This window comes from Diplotaxodon limnothrissa, linkage group LG18 (assembly GCF_057381915.1).
Source record: "Diplotaxodon limnothrissa isolate DT_005_m linkage group LG18, D_limnothrissa_male_GT1.1, whole genome shotgun sequence".
NCBI lineage: Eukaryota > Metazoa > Chordata > Actinopteri > Cichliformes > Cichlidae > Diplotaxodon > Diplotaxodon limnothrissa.
The window spans coordinates 832,615-849,702 of record NC_140613.1 but is presented as its reverse complement, the minus strand read 5'-3'; the positions used below and the strand labels follow the sequence as shown (position 1 = coordinate 849,702).

At 40.5% G+C, this 17,088-nt stretch overlaps 2 protein-coding genes across 4 annotated transcripts; both read left to right on the top strand.

The window, feature by feature from the left end:
* The first annotated feature begins 508 nt into the window (after nt 1-508).
* On the top strand, nt 509-9,033 carry LOC146612726 (uncharacterized). Of its 2 annotated transcripts, XM_085377488.1 has the most exons (3): nt 509-765; nt 5,270-5,632; nt 8,963-9,033. In XM_085377488.1, exons 1-3 carry the CDS (start codon nt 594-596, stop codon nt 8,980-8,982), a joined length of 555 nt encoding a protein of 184 aa, XP_085233614.1. In that variant the 5' UTR covers nt 509-593; the 3' UTR covers nt 8,983-9,033. The 2 variants fall into 2 exon arrangements, with proteins under 2 accessions (XP_085233614.1, XP_085233613.1); XM_085377487.1 differs by lacking the exon at nt 8,963-9,033 and having other exon boundaries at nt 5,270-7,930.
* Nucleotides 9,034-11,836: 2,803 nt separating this feature from the next.
* Nucleotides 11,837-16,854, top strand: LOC146612725 (uncharacterized). 2 transcript variants are annotated; one of them, XM_085377469.1, is made up of 3 exons: nt 11,837-12,008; nt 15,741-16,199; nt 16,452-16,854. In XM_085377469.1, exons 1-3 carry the CDS (start codon nt 11,837-11,839, stop codon nt 16,715-16,717), a joined length of 897 nt encoding a protein of 298 aa, XP_085233595.1. In that variant the 3' UTR covers nt 16,718-16,854. The 2 variants fall into 2 exon arrangements, with proteins under 2 accessions (XP_085233595.1, XP_085233593.1); XM_085377467.1 differs by having other exon boundaries at nt 15,741-16,854.
* The last annotated feature ends 234 nt before the right edge of the window (nt 16,855-17,088 follow it).

Sequence of the window (17,088 nt, the reverse complement as noted above, 5' to 3'; positions counted from 1 at the left end):
ATTATTATTAACAACAACAACAATAATAATATGTTTAGGTGTCTAAAATCCTCCTAATAACAGGAAGTGAAACGTCTTCAAGAAATTTATAGAAGTCCAGTCGCTTACTTTAATTTAAGCACTTGAACTAAAGTGCTTCACCAAGCCAGCACGCAGTTAAATAAATTTACGGGGGGAAAAATTAAAACAAAACAATAAAAGGAAAATCTGTTATTCTTATGGAGCAGCTGAACACAACGTGAGTCGACCAACCAATAATCTATTTCTCTTATAAAAATGAGAAGAACTCAAACTAACAATCAGTTTTCAGTTTAAACAGAGAATTTTCTAAGTTGAAATTTAACTTATTATGGTTAAAATAATGTTTTGTTTTTGTGAAATGCGGTAAAAACAAATAAATATAGAACTTCGTACTATAACCTGATTTGGGAACGAAACCTGTCCTTCTCTGTCGGAACTTTACTGTGTAACACCAGGCGGAAGTAAACAGGAAAGAGCGGAAGTTCCGTTAGCTTTTCTCCTGTGTGACAGAGAAGGAAGACGGTCGTATTGTTGTCGTCTCTCAGCTGAATCTTTGAGCCGTTTGAGCAACCATGTCTTCAGTTCAGTATCTGAGAGAGTTTATCAACGAGCGACTAACTGCTGCTGCGGAAGAAATCTTCTCAGAGTTTGAAAAAACGATCGTCCAGTACGAGGAAGTGATCGACCGTCAGCGCAGACTGCTGGATATCACCTGGAAACCCGAGATAAAGCTGCACACAGCAGGCGAGTCTCACTCTGATGGATGGATGAACTCACACATGAACGAGTCTCACTCATTTTAAAGTTATTTGCTGTGTTTTATATGTTTATCATATTATTGCTTTGGGATGTTCAGCTCTTCTTCACTCCCGCACTCGTCATCACCTCTGCTCTCTCTTATTGTCCTGGGGTCCGTTCTTCGTACGTCGCTCACTACATCCAAGATCAAATCATCGCGCTAACTCTGAGCTCTCTATTCCGGTTCTCCGAACACACCTGTTGTTGACGATTAGTACAGCTGGATGAAGTAATGTGAGATCACTGGGTGTCGTAAAAGGGGCTACGCATCGATAGTAGAAACATTGATCGGCAACCCTTTGATTGGTCGGCGAAAATGTCGAAGGAGCGCGCTCGGTATTTTTCGGCAGCAGAGCAAGAACTCTTGATTGAGGGATTTCAGGAGTTTCAGAGTTTAATTAAAACGCAAGGGAATACTGCAAAGGCTGCAAAAGCAAGGAGAGAGGGCTGGCAGAAAGTTGCTGACAAATTAAACTCGTAAGTAATTTAATAATAATAATAATAATAATAATGATGGATTGGATTTATACAGCGCTTTTCAAGGCACCCAAAGCGCTTTACAATGCCACTATTCATTCACTCTCACATTCACACACTGGTGGAGGCAGCTACGGTTGTAGCCACAGCTGCCCTGGGACAGACTGACAGAAGCCAGGCTGCCATATTGCGCCATCGGCCCCTCTGGCCAACACCAGTAGGCGGTAGGGTAGATTTATTATATTACACTATATTATCCAATATTGTATTACATTATATTATAATATGTTATATTATATTATATTATATTACATTATATTATAATATGTTATATTATATTATATTATATTATATTATATTACATTATATTATATTATATCCTCTTTCACATTAGAGCCACAACAGGACCCACTAGAACATGGGAACAGGTAAAAGTGAAATATAAGAATGTTCTACAGAATGGTAATATTTATCACTTATATTGCTTTTCGTCTCTTGGAAAGAGACCCTGGAATAATCTGTTTGTTTATAACAGCAACCAAGAAAAGGGCAGAGCAAAAACAAAGACAGGTGGTGGTCCTGCACCCCCTCGTCAACAAGTTGGTTAAGTAAATAATACCCTCACGGGAAAATCGATATCTCTCTATGAGCACACTGTCGCGCTGAGCTAAAGGATCCTGTCTGTCCCGCAATATACGCTGAATTCTGAGGACTCTCCTTATCAATCTTGCACCTTCCACAATGGGTGGCTCGCGTATACGGACAGGACATGGCTGCGACAGACTTCCCAAATCCACCTTCGCTTTTATAGCCGTGGTCTCTCATCTTGATTACACGAAGTAATTTACTATTACTACTCTGAAATATGAATTACATCTGTAATAATCACATACATGTAATAGAATGTTAATAGTTCATTTCCCTTTTTTTAGGAAATGACCTGTATGTATCTGTGTGACATCAATAAATGGATCAAGTGCTGCATTATCTTTAGTTACATTGATGTTATTTATTTATGGTGAAACAGTGGTGGAATATCGCTGTTGCTTTCGTATAAATGAAGCGGACATACCTGCGTGGCCGCGATCTAATCCTGTTTACATAAAGTGAACCTGCTCCCGAGCAGGTTTACGCTTACGGCTCTGTTGCTATGACAGCAAGTCCCGGATGGGCTTCGGGGAACCGAACGATCCAGGATCACGTGAAATCGTCAACAATCAAATCCAGCTAACTTAGCAAGGTACGAAGAACGGGCCCCCGGTTGTAAAAATAGTGCAACGTGATGATTGGTTACTTAGCATCAGATTATTTTTTCATTGAGTCAGCTAATTATTTAAAAACATTGCATAAAGGGAAATATTTAGACAGTATTTCCTACCATAAGAACTGAACTGTCGTCAGGTCCGCTGCCGACTACAGGCCAATATTTCATGCAGCTACAGATGTGCATCCAACACATCTGTTGCTTTTTATTACCGGGTTCTTTTCCATCCAGTGAAACATGTCTTCACAGCTGCATCACTTCCTCTTCTGTTTCACACACATCTTATGTATTTTATTTTGAGTCAATCACATTTTTTCAAATGAAGGGCTTATTTTCTTCTTCTGAAGTCACATTATTGTCACAGAGTGCACACTGACTTTGTGAAGTAACATGCACTATATACATGCACAGTATATTAGTTACTCGTAGGGCTGCTCAATTAATCGAATTTTAATCACGATTACGATCTGGGCTTTCAACGATCATTAAAAATGACTGAGCCGATTATTAGCCCCTCCCTAATTTATCCGCGACACCTTAAAGGCCGGTCCGTGAAAATATTGTCGGGCATAAACCGTCCGTGGCGCAAAAAAGGTTGGAGACCGCTGATTAAGAGGACCCGAGGGAAGCTCGGAAAGCTAAGCAGAAGTTATTTGGAGAGTGACTGCCGTTGGTTGAAAAGAGAGGTAAAAAAAAACTTCAGTGGTGTTGCACACTATGTTATATTATTTTTTAAAGTCATTGTTAACCCTTTAAAGCCGGTCAGAGCAGCACGCTCCGTTTTGCGTAACTATTTTTAAATCCCTGTAGAACCTGAACCGTGTAAGCTAGCACAATAATTTGTTTTGCATATGAAACCGGAGGAGTTGTACTTACATCTGATGCCATCAGCTTGTCCTCGGTCACGGTTTCCTTCCACATAAAGCTTTGCAAAAATTGCATAAAAAGCGCTTGCAGCAACAAAAACATAATATTCCAGAAACACGCTTTGCCGTTCCTATCAGCTGTTCGTAACACTTCCCACAGTGAAATGATGCACCTGCTGTTTTCTTTGCAAATTTGCATCATAGGATTGTTTTTTGTTTTTCCTGCAGTATATAAAAATTGCTGTATCTCCAAAGTAAAACTATGAAGACACTCAAAATAAATTTCCTGTGGTGGGAAACTATTTTTTGCAACTTTATTGTATTTAAAGTTTTGAGGGATAAGCCTCTTAAATTTCTCCAAGTAGAAATATATGTAAACAAAACAAAAGCGATTTTCAATTTTTTTTGTAGTTTATTGCACTTTTTTGCAATTTATGTAATTACTATGGACTTAATGCAGACATATTATTAAAATATGGGCTATAACAGTTGTATTGATGTATAGCAACTTGAAATGCTCCCATAAATGGCACTACAGCATGTACAAAAAAATAATATAAGCTCTGGTGGACTTGGTTCTATGGTAGGTCTTAAAGGGTTAAATAAATATCGTCAAATAATCGTGATTATCATTTTTGCCATAATCGAGCAGCCCTAGTTACTCGGTTAGACAACAGCGGTACTTGTGTTCTTTCTTTTGCATGGAAATAATAACCTGAACGGTTACCATGGTTACCCACTACCATGCGTGTCTGTGTGCACACTGAGAGGAGAGAATGAGAGCAGTGGTGCTGCTTTTTGAGCCTGACGTTACTGTCGGTAGCATCCACTTATCCCCCTGGTGCTCTCAGTAACTCTCAGAGTGAACGAGAAATGATCAAATAAAACACATGAACAGATGATGGAAATATAATATTGATCTGCAATAGCACTTCACTTCACTTTGGTTTTATTTATATAGCACCAAAGCACAGCGACAATTGTCCCAAAACGCTTTATATTTAATGTCAGTTGTTATATTTAAGCTCTGCTTCAAAGCCAAAAACACACAGAAGCAAAACAAAAAAACAAGAACAGCTGATGACTCTCACAAGGTCGTCCATACGTTCATTTTTTAAAAACTTTTTTAACTGTCTTCTCAGCTGATTCAGAACGCCCTGCCTGGATTTTCACTGACACCAAGAAATAAGAATATAAAAGGCCTTTTCCTTATGTGCCTGGGCATGTAGTTATATTAGTGAGTTTGGTTCTGTAGGTTTCTTTGAGTTTTAATATATTATAAATGTAATTTTATGGAGCTCTTTACTACCTTTTTAACCCTGTGTGTGGGTTTATTGGGGCAACTGTGGCTCAGGGGGTTGGGAATCGCATCTGTAACCGGAAGGTCGCCGGTTCGATCCCTGGGCTCTCTGTCCTGGTCGTTGTGTCCTTGGGCAAGACACTTTACCCTACCGCCTACTGGTGTTGGCCAGAGGGGCCAATGGCGCGATATGGCAGCCTCGCTTCTGTCAGTCTGCCCCAGGGCAGCTGTGGCTACAACCGTAGCTGCCTCCACCAGTGTGTGAATGTGAGAGTGAATGAATAGTGGCATTGTAAAGCGCTTTGGGTGCCTTGAAAAGCGCTATATAAATCCAATCCATTATTGAGGTAATGCTGTAAAATAAACAGTTTATCCCCACAAAAAACAAATAAACCTTTTTCCAGACATGATTTTTAGCTTTTTTTTACACATCCGACCAGACTTTTAGAAGAAGCGGAAACATTGTGTGTGTTTATTTTAATGATTGCTCAGAGGAGTTTTTCTGTCATCACATCAGTTTTCTTTATGTTGGCTTCGTTCTAGGCCTCCAGCAGCAGCATGTCTATAAGGAGGAGGAATTTCTCATTAACCAGCAGCTCTGTAATGAGGAGAACCGCGGGGAACCGGAGCCTCTCCAGATCAAACATGAACAGGAGGATTTCTACAGCAGTCAGGAGGGACAGCAGCTTGCACTGAAGGAGGACATTGATACCTTTATGGTGACTGCTGCTTATGAGGAAAGAGCCCACGGTGAACCAGGACCAGACAGGGAGCAGCTCCTCTCTCACAGCTTCCTGATAGCTGAGGGTCAAGATCAGGGAGGAAGCAACTATGTAGATTTAGGATCAGCACATAGTGCAAACAGAAGTCACAGTACCGATGCAGAAGACTCTCCCACGTCAGAGGGTCAGTGTAACACTCACATAGGTAAAAAGTCGGTAACATGCAATGTTTGTGGAAAATTGTTTAAGAATAAATACAAAATACACGAACATCACAGAATCCACACAGGCGAGAAGCCCTATCTTTGTGAAACGTGTGGGAAAAGTTTTACTCAAGGCGGTAGTCTGTTGGTTCACATGAGGACCCACTCGGGTGAGAAACCGTATACCTGTAACACCTGTGGTGAAAGATTTTGTTACTTATTAGCACTTAAAAAGCACAAGGCGGTGCACACAGGTGAAAATCCATTTTTTTGCACAACGTGCGGGAAAACGTTCACTCAAAGGGGCAGTTTGTTGGTCCACATGAGGATCCACTCAGGAGAGAAGCCGTATTCTTGCAAAACATGTGGGAAAAGTTTCACTAAAAAATGTACTTTATTGGTGCACGTGAGAATTCACACCGGTGAGAAGCCATACACTTGCAAAGTATGTGGGAAAAGTTTTACCCAAAGAGGTGGTTTGGTAGTCCACATGAAAACTCACGCAGGGAAAAAGTTTTAGTTCTGAATATTTAGCAGGGAACAGTGTATTTATGAAGCCGAGCTTGACAAAAGTATCGAACCCGTTAACAGTAAAGCTTTCACAATCAGAGCTGGCTTTACACACTTCCTGCTGCTCAATAAAAGGTCTTTAAAAGTCTGAAATTAAGGTCATGACTGATCTCAAAAGCTCATATATGTTCCATAAATGTGATGAAATAATGAAATCTGGCAAACAAAAAAACATCACAATTTAAACGTCAGTTTTTCTGCGTGTTCTCGGCTCTCACCGGTGATGATGCAGATTTATGTATATTAAGATGTAGTGATGTGAACCAGCGCTAACCTAATAGCTTACTTGTAGTCTTCTGATATTCTTCTATTCAACAGCAGCCTGTAGACGATAGCACTTAGTATGAACACTGTAGATGCTCACGCCTGTTTCAGAAATGGGAAAATAGGAGGCGGGAAGTAGAGTCCCATATCCATACTGGCACTTAACATGTCTTTAGTTCAGATGACGAATGATCTCATTCTGTAAACATATGAAGGTAAAACAGTATTAGGAACTAACATTTGTCTGATTTTTAACTTTACAGTTATTTATGTTTTTTATATATATGTGTGTGTGTAAAAGCAGAAACAGTAGGTGAAGAAAAAGTGTAAGATTTCGACTAATGTGTTTCCCACTTTAACACACACTCACTCCTCTTCATGATGAAAACAAAGATTGGGTGTATTATCCTGTGCGTCTGCAGCAGAGTTCATCCTCATTTCTGCAGCCGTGATCGAACAAACATGTAAATCTAAAATTGAATCATTCTCAGCAGCAGATCTCAAACAAACTATAAAATAAATATGAAATGACTGTTGGCCATTAAAAAGCATTTGGCTAGTGTAGGTGACTAAGATGCAGCTGTATTGTTTTTGCAGTGTGAACAGCCGCGGTGCTGTGAGTTTGAACATATGACTAACGAAAGGATCAAAACTGTTTGTTGAGGAGATTTTTGATCAATATTGTGATCATGATTAATTGTTGTGATTATTCATGTATTTTAGTGACAAAAGGCATTTACTGCATGTAAACATAACACTGCTTTTACATCCATAATGCAACATTCCTAATATTACTCACCCACATTCCAAAAAATATATATATATTAACGAATTAATTAAAACACTTTTCCAGACCGATATGGTGCAAGCCTGATGTAAGCGCATCCACTTAACACTAAATGTAAAGTCTTTCCCTGCATTCACTGTACCTGCATGATGGATGTAGATCGACAGCTCTGACCTCCCTCTGCGTTTCCCTGCGTGCTTTTGCATGCAGTGCAGGTATCTCCTCTTCAGGAAAAGAACTGAGTGAGCGAGTCCGTGTGCTGAAACCTTTAATGTGGACATGACGAGTCAATGTCGGATAATTCACGTCAGTAACCATTTCTTTATTTTTTTAGCCTTTGTGCGTCAGTCGTGCTGCAGTTCGTGGATTGTTTTCAGGCGATTAACCTCCTGGGACCTGCCGTCCACATGTGGACGTCACATTTTGGGTTATTTAGACCAAAATACTCAGTTTTGCTCTACAAGGGCCTGATATCCACTTACAAGGACGTTATACTGCTACTGTTCTATCAGAATTTTAAACGAATATCCTCATATGTGGCTCTCATTTTTCTTAAAAACAAAAATAGGTTTTAAAAAAAAAAATCTGGCAATTCTTTGTTTTTACATTCATCGGGCCCCAATGTGACCAAATATCAAAGAGAAATTAAAAATGCTGCCGTGGAAGAGTTCGGGTCTTAGGAGGTTAAAGCACTCTTCACACGTGATTTCGTCTTCATTGCGTCTCTTCCATTAAATTCAAAGTATTTCAAAACAACAGAGTATGATGCTGAACGACAAGCTCCTCCCCCTCTGCTGTACAGCACAGCTCAGTTTTGTTATATGTGTCTTAACACAGTGTTACTCGTGCAGACGAGTTCAGGAAACCTTCAGAGAACAGCTGTGATTCAGGAAGTGCTTGATGTGCTTTTGTGTTCTGTTTGTCGAGCACACAGTTTCAGTTTTGTTCCATGATCATCATTTCATAGAAGGAAGCCGAAATCAAATTCAAGGCTGAAATCTGATCATTTCACTGCCCTACAAGCTACTGATCAACACAATGTGACAATTTTATGTGTTATTACTTTTATTTTCTCTCACGTGCAGCAGAGACGCAACTTTAGACGACTCGGTGTCGCTTCTGTGTCACGCTGTGGCGCTCTCATGATGAGGGTTTTTAATTCTCCAGTGAAACATGATGACTCTCACACAAGGTCATTTTTTGTTTGAATTGTGTTAAGTTTGTTTGTGCAGTGTACCATTGGATGTGCGGACTGCCACTGAATTACAGTTGGTGTTTCATGATATAAAATCTTGTTAAAGCCGGCCATAGAAAGAAGTACATTTGTTCTGTTTTATTATAAAATCTGTGTTTTCCAGCACTCACACACTCTGGAAGAAAAATGTGTGTAATATGAACCGAAGTGTTTCCTGTAGTTGCTAAGTTCTGTGAGTTTGCTGCAGTTTTCTGTCACAACAATGTAAATATAAAAAGGTACAAGTGGAGGCGTTGCTCGGCAACTCTTAGTTTTTAAAGCAGCTTCTTTCCCTGCAGAGTTAGACTGGCTTTGTTTTCCTTTTACCGCCATCAGTTAAGTTTGTGTGTGTATTTGAACTTGGTTGGAAAATTGGATGTATGAAATGTTTCCATTGTATTTTGTCATATTCTGATCTACGTATGATTTCTTTCCCTTGTTTTTACTCTACCTCAGATATTTGGATTGTGACCTGAGATACTGAAGCTGAGAAATCCTGTAGTGCTCACTGACCACACGAGTCTTTTATTTGTGGAAAGCATGTATCACTTTTTGTTCTTCTGTTTTGTGTTCAACTAATTTTGATTGTTCAGGATTTAGAAGTGAAACTAGGAAGTTGTAGATTTTCACCATGCTCTTATAAAAAGCTCTTTCTAAAGTTTTTTTGTCTGTTTCATGATTTATAAATAAAAGCCGCAGTAAAGATGCAGAGCTGAAGATGAAGACACTTCACAGAATCAGAAGCCACAGTGTGTCAGAATTAATACTGAACTGTTAACTTAAATCAGGAAGTGAAATTCTAGAGATGAAGAATGTCTTTTGTCAGAGTGTCCTGGGCTCAGAGACACAGAAACCCCTTCGTTTCACAACATTTACATTTCAGATACATTTCAGGACCACAGACAGCAACGATGTTTCCTCCTGACTGTTGATGCTGATATAAAGTGTTGGTTTGTGGTTGGTGTGGATTTGCTGCTCATGTGAATCCTCCCACAGTGTTTCATTAGCAGCTGTAACCACAGTGACTCTGATAAAACAGGAATTAGCAGAATCCATCTGATATGAAGCTGTGCTTTGAATACCACTTCCCTCCTCTTTGAAGAGTAGTCAGATATCTGTGTTCAGGTTTTTGTACAGCCTCTTCTACACTTTGTATCACTGTGTTTCTAGAGCACAGTAGTAGAGAGCTGTGTCTGCCAGGGTTAGGGCTGCTATGGTCAGATTAGTTGTTGTACGTGATGTTTTTGATTCATATCGATTATCAGGAATATATTGATCACTCCATGATCTTGCTCCTTTCCAGAGTATAAACTGAGGAGCCTGAAGATCAGAATCATGTCTGTACCAGTGAAGGTAAACACCATCTGCATCTGTCTCATAGCTACATGTGAGTTTGACAGATTCTCCTTCTGTTTTAGTGACTTCAGGTTGTTGAGGAGTGATTGAGTCTCCAGCTGTTAGTCCTGGAAAAAGAAAGAAGAAAAGTAGTGAAATGCAGTCTGTATATCTGCTTAATGCAGCAGCTTCAACTAAACTTTAATCCCTGTTCTTAAACTCACCTATAATGTGAGATAGAAGCAAAAAGAGGTGCAGCAACATGTCTTTGGAGTTATTAAAGCCAGACAGACAGCACATGAACAATGTTCTTCCACTGCAGCACAATGACCAACAAATAATGTCATTGGATGAGCTCAACTTCAGTGGGCGGGGCCAGTTTAATAGCTCAGCCAATCAAATAGTTTTGTGCTTCCACAGCAGCTCTGTCTCTACAAAGGTTTTTGTACAGAGTTTTGCTGTTTCCTGTCACTGTGGGCTGCAGAGCACAGTAGTACACAGCAGAGTCAGACACTGCAGCAGAGGAGATCTCCAGATAAAAATCGCTTTTGTCTTGATCTTTTCTAAACTTCAGCTTTTCTATTTTCTCTGAATGTTCATCTATGAGAAGCTGTGGATGTGAACCAGACTTCTGATGGTACCAGTAGAGGTTGAGGACAGAGCCTGAATAGTTGCAGGAGAGAGTCACAGTGTCTCCTTCCAAACTCGTCACTACATCTTTAGATGGTGTCAGTAAATCCTCAGAGGATCCTGAAAACAACAAAGACATATTTCACCATCATGTTTCTGCATCTTTAAACTTAGTTTATAAAAAGTGAATCAATTCAAACAACATCCAGATATTTTCATGTCCATCATCTCCTTTTACATCTCACTCCATCTTTTGATGACTCACCAGTCTGAAAGGAGACTATCATCATCCAAATGAAAAGCAGACCGTGTCTGTGTTCTGTCTCCATGCTTGTCTGTGTCAACAAATTGGTTTCCTGACCTAAACTCCTTCAGCTGCCTGTACAGAATGAGCAGCAGGACCAGTGAAGGAACCTCTCTACTCTATACATGCAGCGTGATGCCTGAATGGATTAACATGTTTGCCTTTTCCTTACTTTATTAGATATTCCACTGAAAATTAAAAACATACATGCACAAATAAATTAGTCCCATATTCAGGCACATGAACACCACACAGTTGGTTTCCAGGTACAGGTTCCATTAAAACATACGTAGATGTTATACTCATATTAACAGTTGTGTTTTATGTATCTTTTTAAAAAATATATACCAATGAAAAGTACGTCAAACAGTTTTCTGGGTCCTTTCTCTTCAGCTAAACCAATTTAAAATCATCAATTAAATGAACTCAGTTCAATTTTATTCATATAGTGCCAAATCAGAGCAATATTAAGCTTCAAGAAGCTTATTATTGTAAGGCAGGGGTCCCCAACCCTAGTCCACGAGGGCCGGTTTCCCTGCAGGTTTTAGATCTCACCCTGGGTCAACACACCTGAATCAGGTGAATGGAGGTGAGCTGAGGTGTTAGTCCTTTTGCCACGTGCTCCATAAAGTGTGAGATGTGGTGTTTGATGGTGGGATGTAAGAGGAGGCGGCCTGCACAGGTACAGCTTACTCAGCAGAGAGCATCTTATTCTTGTTTATATTCCAAACCCTGTTCACCACAGAGATCCACAGCCTGTGATACCAAACAGTCTCTGGAGCCACTGGATTCAAACTGGGAATCAGATTTTAGCATCAAGGTGGGAAAAATCCACTTATGATGTTACCGAAACCTTTTATTTTTCAGGAATGTGTAACTAATATTCCCTCCTACTAGAAACTGAGCTGTTACGTAAACGAAGTGGAACGGAAGCCCTTGTCTGCCGGAGCTTGACCGTGTGACACCAGGCGGAAGTAAACAAAGGAAAGGCGGAAGTAGCTTTCCTCCTGTGTTGAATCAGCGGCGTGTGTGAGCTGAGTGTGTGAGCCGCGGCAGCAACGATGCCTTCAGTTCAGTATCTGAGAGAGTTCATCAACGAGCGACTAACTGCTGCTGCTGAACAAATATTCTTGGAGTTTGAAAAAACGATCGTCCAGTACGAGGAAGAGATCGACCGTCAGCGCAGACTGCTGGATATCACCTGGAAACCCCAAATCAAGCTGCACACAGCAGGTGAGTCACTCTGATGCTGCCGTGATTCTCATTAACGCCGTTTTAAACGAGGAGTTTGTCCTGTAGCTGCTGTCAGGGTGAGCACAGGGACCCCACACCGAGGCTCAGGAAACCTCAGTGGGCAGACAGTCTGTCTCTCAGCCGGTGAGAGTTGATAACTAGCCCTGTGATACCCGTTATCTCTGATTGGAGTTTAAAGTTTTGGTGAGTCAGCTAGCACACAGACAGTCCGGCTAATGCAGCTTGATTTGTGGTTAAAGCTCTCAGCTGATTTTGTAACGGTGCGTTGTTGTCAGCTGGGTGTAGAGAGCATCTGGCAGACGTTACAGGAGTCTGTCTGCTCGGACTACAAGACTTAAAGTTTCTACCATCAAGCCATACGACGCCTCAACCACAACACTTCAACACACACAGTCCACGGGACGCACTCAGAAGCTGCAGCTTCACAAGTTCTCTGTTTAATCTGCACTGGTCACTCCACTTTATTGATAGTTATATTTTTAAAAAGTGCAATACTGTAACAAGTGCCACAAAAAAACAAAACTTTGTACTGTTCAGTTTGTACTGCTGCCCCCCCCCCCCCCCCCCCCCCCCCCCACATTCCTATTTAAGATTTTCTTTATTTAATCACTAGTGTGTACATATATTTATATATACATACATATATTCAGTCAGTTAACTGGAAATTTCTCTCTTTTTTTCCTTTACTACATCTTATTAATATTTTGCTCTTTACTATTTTTATTTTATTTGTTTTATTTTTATTTTTTATTTATTTTTTCTTCTACTGTACCATTCTGCTGAGTGACTGTCTTCTGCTCGTCAAATACATTTCATTGCGATGTTGACCCTGTGCTAACTTGCATATGACAAATAAAACTGAAACTGAGCTGTCAGCTGGTCACCACCACCTGCTGAGCTGGCATCTCTTCAGTCTTCACAGGAAGGTCAGTGCCAGGGTACTCGATCTGTCCTTCCGGAGGGATCTGTTACGATTTGTAATGGACAGTAGGGGTGGGCGGTATAACCGGTAAACGGTAGAAACAATATAAATTTGGCCAACGGTACAGATTTTGACTATACCGCTCTACCGCATGTTGATGATGTCATCAAGCTGCGCCTGTTTTGGTCGAAAGTAGTGATGGGATTTGCGGCTCTTTTTAGAGAACCGGCTCTTTCGGCTCGGATCATTAAAAAGTGTCACGATGTTTATATGATTAAACTCATGAGTTTAATCATATAAACATCCAAATAAACTAAACTCAAAACACTGGGTCATAAGACCCAGGATCGTGACAAAAAAGAGTCGGATCGTTCAGCTCCGAACCGGCTCTTCAGGTTGTTTTGTTGCTTTAATGAATTTATTATTAACAATAATATAAAATTATGCCCAAAAGGAATTACTAATGTAAAAGAAAGTGGTTTTATTTATATATGTTTATATATAAATATATGCGGTGGCCCCTAGAGACAAAGCACGTACAAAGTCCAAAGCACATTTCTAGCGTTAACTGAACTTCCAAAACAGAGCTACTAGATCACTTAAATTACACAATGGAAAGCATGTGTGTATTGTTTGTGTATTTATACACAAGCACTCATATAGATTCAAATAATAAAAAAAAAAAAGTTCATTTACCTGTTACTACCACACAACAAATCAATGGTATCAAGCGGTGCGGCTTCGTAGCTTACCAAAGCTACATTTTGACAGATTTTTGAGCGCCGTGTAGCACATAAAATCAGAATTCATACATAAGGCGCACTGTAGATTTTTGAGAAAATGAAAGGATTTTAAGTGTGTAAAATACGTTATACAGAAGAAAATAACATATCGCGATATGTATCGTTACCACGCATGCTTCAAATTATACCGTGATATGGATTTTAGGCCATATCGCCCAGCCCTAATGGACAGAATTTCTCCTCTGATCTTTTAATATATGTATTAGATCTTACTAAAATTATAATTATTACTTTTTCTCATTTTACTGCAGCATTTAAAAATTTCCTTTATATGTGATGCTGATTCCAAGCGTACTCTTCCTGCTAATGTAGAGATCAGGCAAGAGAGCAGTCTGTAGAATTTTAGCCCTGAATGTTAATGTAACCGGAAACAGTGCTTTTATTTTAGAGTATATGCTGAAGGACGCTAATTCAAAACAATCACCACAAGCTTTCCATTTAACATCCACACATTTCATGTTGATTATTCAGTCATTGAACATATATATTATTTATTGCCAGCAGCTTTTCAGCTGTATCTTGCATTTTAACTTCCCTCTCTTACTGCTGTACTTCTGCTGATGTTCCTCTGTTGGTGAGCCTGAGTGAACCGCTGGCAGAGGAGATAAATTGCTTCTTCACCTGCTCCGAAACACCACAACAGCAGCACTCAGCTGCTTCAGCCCTGTTCCCATCCTCACCCTGACCTTCACCTGGTTCCTGCACCGCTCCACTCACTGTACCAGAGCACGATGTCACACAGGTGTTCCAAGCAGTGAACCCCAGGAAGGCTGCCGATCCAGACAGAGTACCTGGCAAGGTGCTAAGAGCATGCACCCACCAGCTCACCCTCATCTTCACAAGAATCTGCAGCCTCTCACTAGATCAGGTAGCCATCCCTTCTTCTACAGAGAAGAAGTCCTGAAGTTGGCAGCATGGTGTTCAGAGAACAACCTGGCACTGAACACCAAGAAAACCAAAGAGGTCATTGTCGACTTCAGGAGCCACAGCACTGACTTAGTCCCCCTTTACATCAACGCAGACTGTGTGGAGAGAGTCCATACCTTCTGGTTTCTCCGAGTCGTCATCTCCACTGACATCTCCTGGACAGACAATATCACAATGGTCATCAAGAAGACCCAACAGCGACTACACTTCCTGAGGGTCCTCAGGAAGTACAAACTGGACTCCAACCTGCTGCTGACCTTCTACCGCTCGTCCATTGAGAGCCTGCTGAGATACTGCATCACAGTATGGTTCGGCAGCTGTACTAAGGCGGACAGAGCGAGGCTTCAGAGTGTAGTTAAGGCAGCACAGAAGATCATTGACTGCCCTCTCGCCTCCCTGATGGACATTTATTCCTCCTCAGCAGAGCAGCAAACATTATCAAGGACAGCTCCCCCCCCCCTGGCTTTGACCTCTTCAGCCTGCTTCCCTCAGGGCAGCACTACAGGTGCATCAGCACAAAGACCGACTGACTAAAAAACTGTTTCTTTCAAAGAGCCATAACCAGCCTGAACTCACACAAGCACTGACCACACAGTTCCACCCCCCAATTCAAGGACTTCTATACACAGACTACCACTCAACTAACATCACCACTGTGCGACATTTAATTTATGTGCAATAGCCCGCACTGTAAAGATATAACAATAATTTTTTCCAATATTTGTATAATTGCTATTTTTTAATACACACTGTTCATCTGTATTATGACAATAAAAGGCAGTCTTTTCTGTTCTTAATTGTGCAGTAGGGTGTGTATTCTCAGCTGTGGCCTTTCTCCTTCTAATAATCTTGATGCGACTTTCTCACTTCACAACTGACTGTGAGGATTCCAACATCAACACTCATTCTCCAATATTTTTAACAGCTGACAGCAGCGATCATCAGCAGTGACTAGAAGAGGACATTTTTTTATGGATTTCTTTACTGACTCACACTGTGGAGCCTTATTACAATCGATATTTTAATATGCGTTTTTCTTCTCTCCTTTCATCCTTGCAGACCTCCAACAGCAACACATTTTTAAGGAAGAGGAGGATCTCACTAATCAGGCACTCCAGCTGAGTGTGGACCAGGAGGAACCAGAACTTCCACAGATTAAAGAGGAACAGGAGGAACTGTGCAGCAGTCAGGATGGAGAGCAGCTGGGACTGAAGGAGGAGACTGATACCTTTATGGTGACTGCTGCTGAGGAAGGAGAGCACAGTGAACCAGACAGAGACAGGCCACTCCCTCACAGCTGTCCTGAAACTCACACCCAGGATCAGGAAGGAAGCAAGAAAGTAGATCCAGGATCAACTGGAAATACGAACAGAAGAGCCAGTAACAATGCTGAAGACTGTCCCATTTCAGGTAGTCAATGTAAAACTGAAACAGGTAAAAAGTCTTTAAAATGTGATATTTGTGGAAAAAGCTTTAAGAAAAGGTCCCAAATAAAAGAGCATTACAGAATCCACACTGGTGAGAAGCCACATTCTTGTAAAATATGTCAGAGAAGTTTTTCTCATAGGAGCAATTTGGTGCGCCACATGAGAATCCACACGAAAGAGAAGTTACATTCCTGCCAGACATGTGGAAAAACCTTCAGTCAGAACAGTCATCTGCTGGTCCACATGAGAATCCACACAGGTGAGAAGCCGTATCCTTGTGAAACCTGTGGGAAAAAGTTCACATGTAGTACGCATTTGTTAGTTCACATAAGAACGCACACAGGTGAGAAACCCTTTCATTGTAAAAGATGTGGGAAAATGTTCTCACGAAGCAGTAATTTGCTGGAGCACATGAGAACACACACAGGTGAGAAGCCGTATCTTTGTAACACATGCGGGAAAAAGTTCACATGTAGTAGTCATTTGTTAGTTCACATAAGAACTCACACAGGTGAGAAACCATATATTTGTAAAATCTGTGGGAAAATGTTCACACGTAATAGTGTTTTGTTGCGACACATGAAAACTCACACAGATGAGACGCCATAGTCTTGAAATTTTTCTAGAGAAGACATCCAAAGCGACTCCAAACTAGGAAAAAAAGAGATTCATGGTTAGTGTTATTACTATTCAAGGTTTATTAGAGTGCACTCCAACTGTGATCATGTGAGTTTTGTTCCATCTGTGTCACACTTCACTGCCATCATGAGGATGAAAGAAAACTCCAAATGAAAAACATAATGAATATTAAAATGATCTCATTGCCAACTGGATACAATTGATATTGTGAACATTTTTTTCCAACCCTCATATGTAACAAAAGCAGAATAAAGATGTCCAGCATGTTGTTGTAAAAGACTCTGTATTTAAAAAAAGAAAAGAAATAAAATGTCTCTGTAATGATGAATGATGTCAGTGTT

What these genes read in the sequence shown, in the direction of transcription:
- LOC146612726 (XM_085377487.1), top strand. Translation starts at nt 594, where the DNA reads ATGTCTTCAGTTCAGTATCTGAGAGAGTTTATCAACGAGCGACTAACT. An exon ending in GATAAAGCTGCACACAGCAG is followed by an intron (nt 766 to 5,269) that starts GCGAGTCTCACT and finishes GCTTCGTTCTAG; the next exon opens with GCCTCCAGCAGCAGCATGTC.
- LOC146612725 (XM_085377467.1), top strand. Translation starts at nt 11,837, where the DNA reads ATGCCTTCAGTTCAGTATCTGAGAGAGTTCATCAACGAGCGACTAACT. An exon ending in AATCAAGCTGCACACAGCAG is followed by an intron (nt 12,009 to 15,740) that starts GTGAGTCACTCT and finishes TCATCCTTGCAG; the next exon opens with ACCTCCAACAGCAACACATT.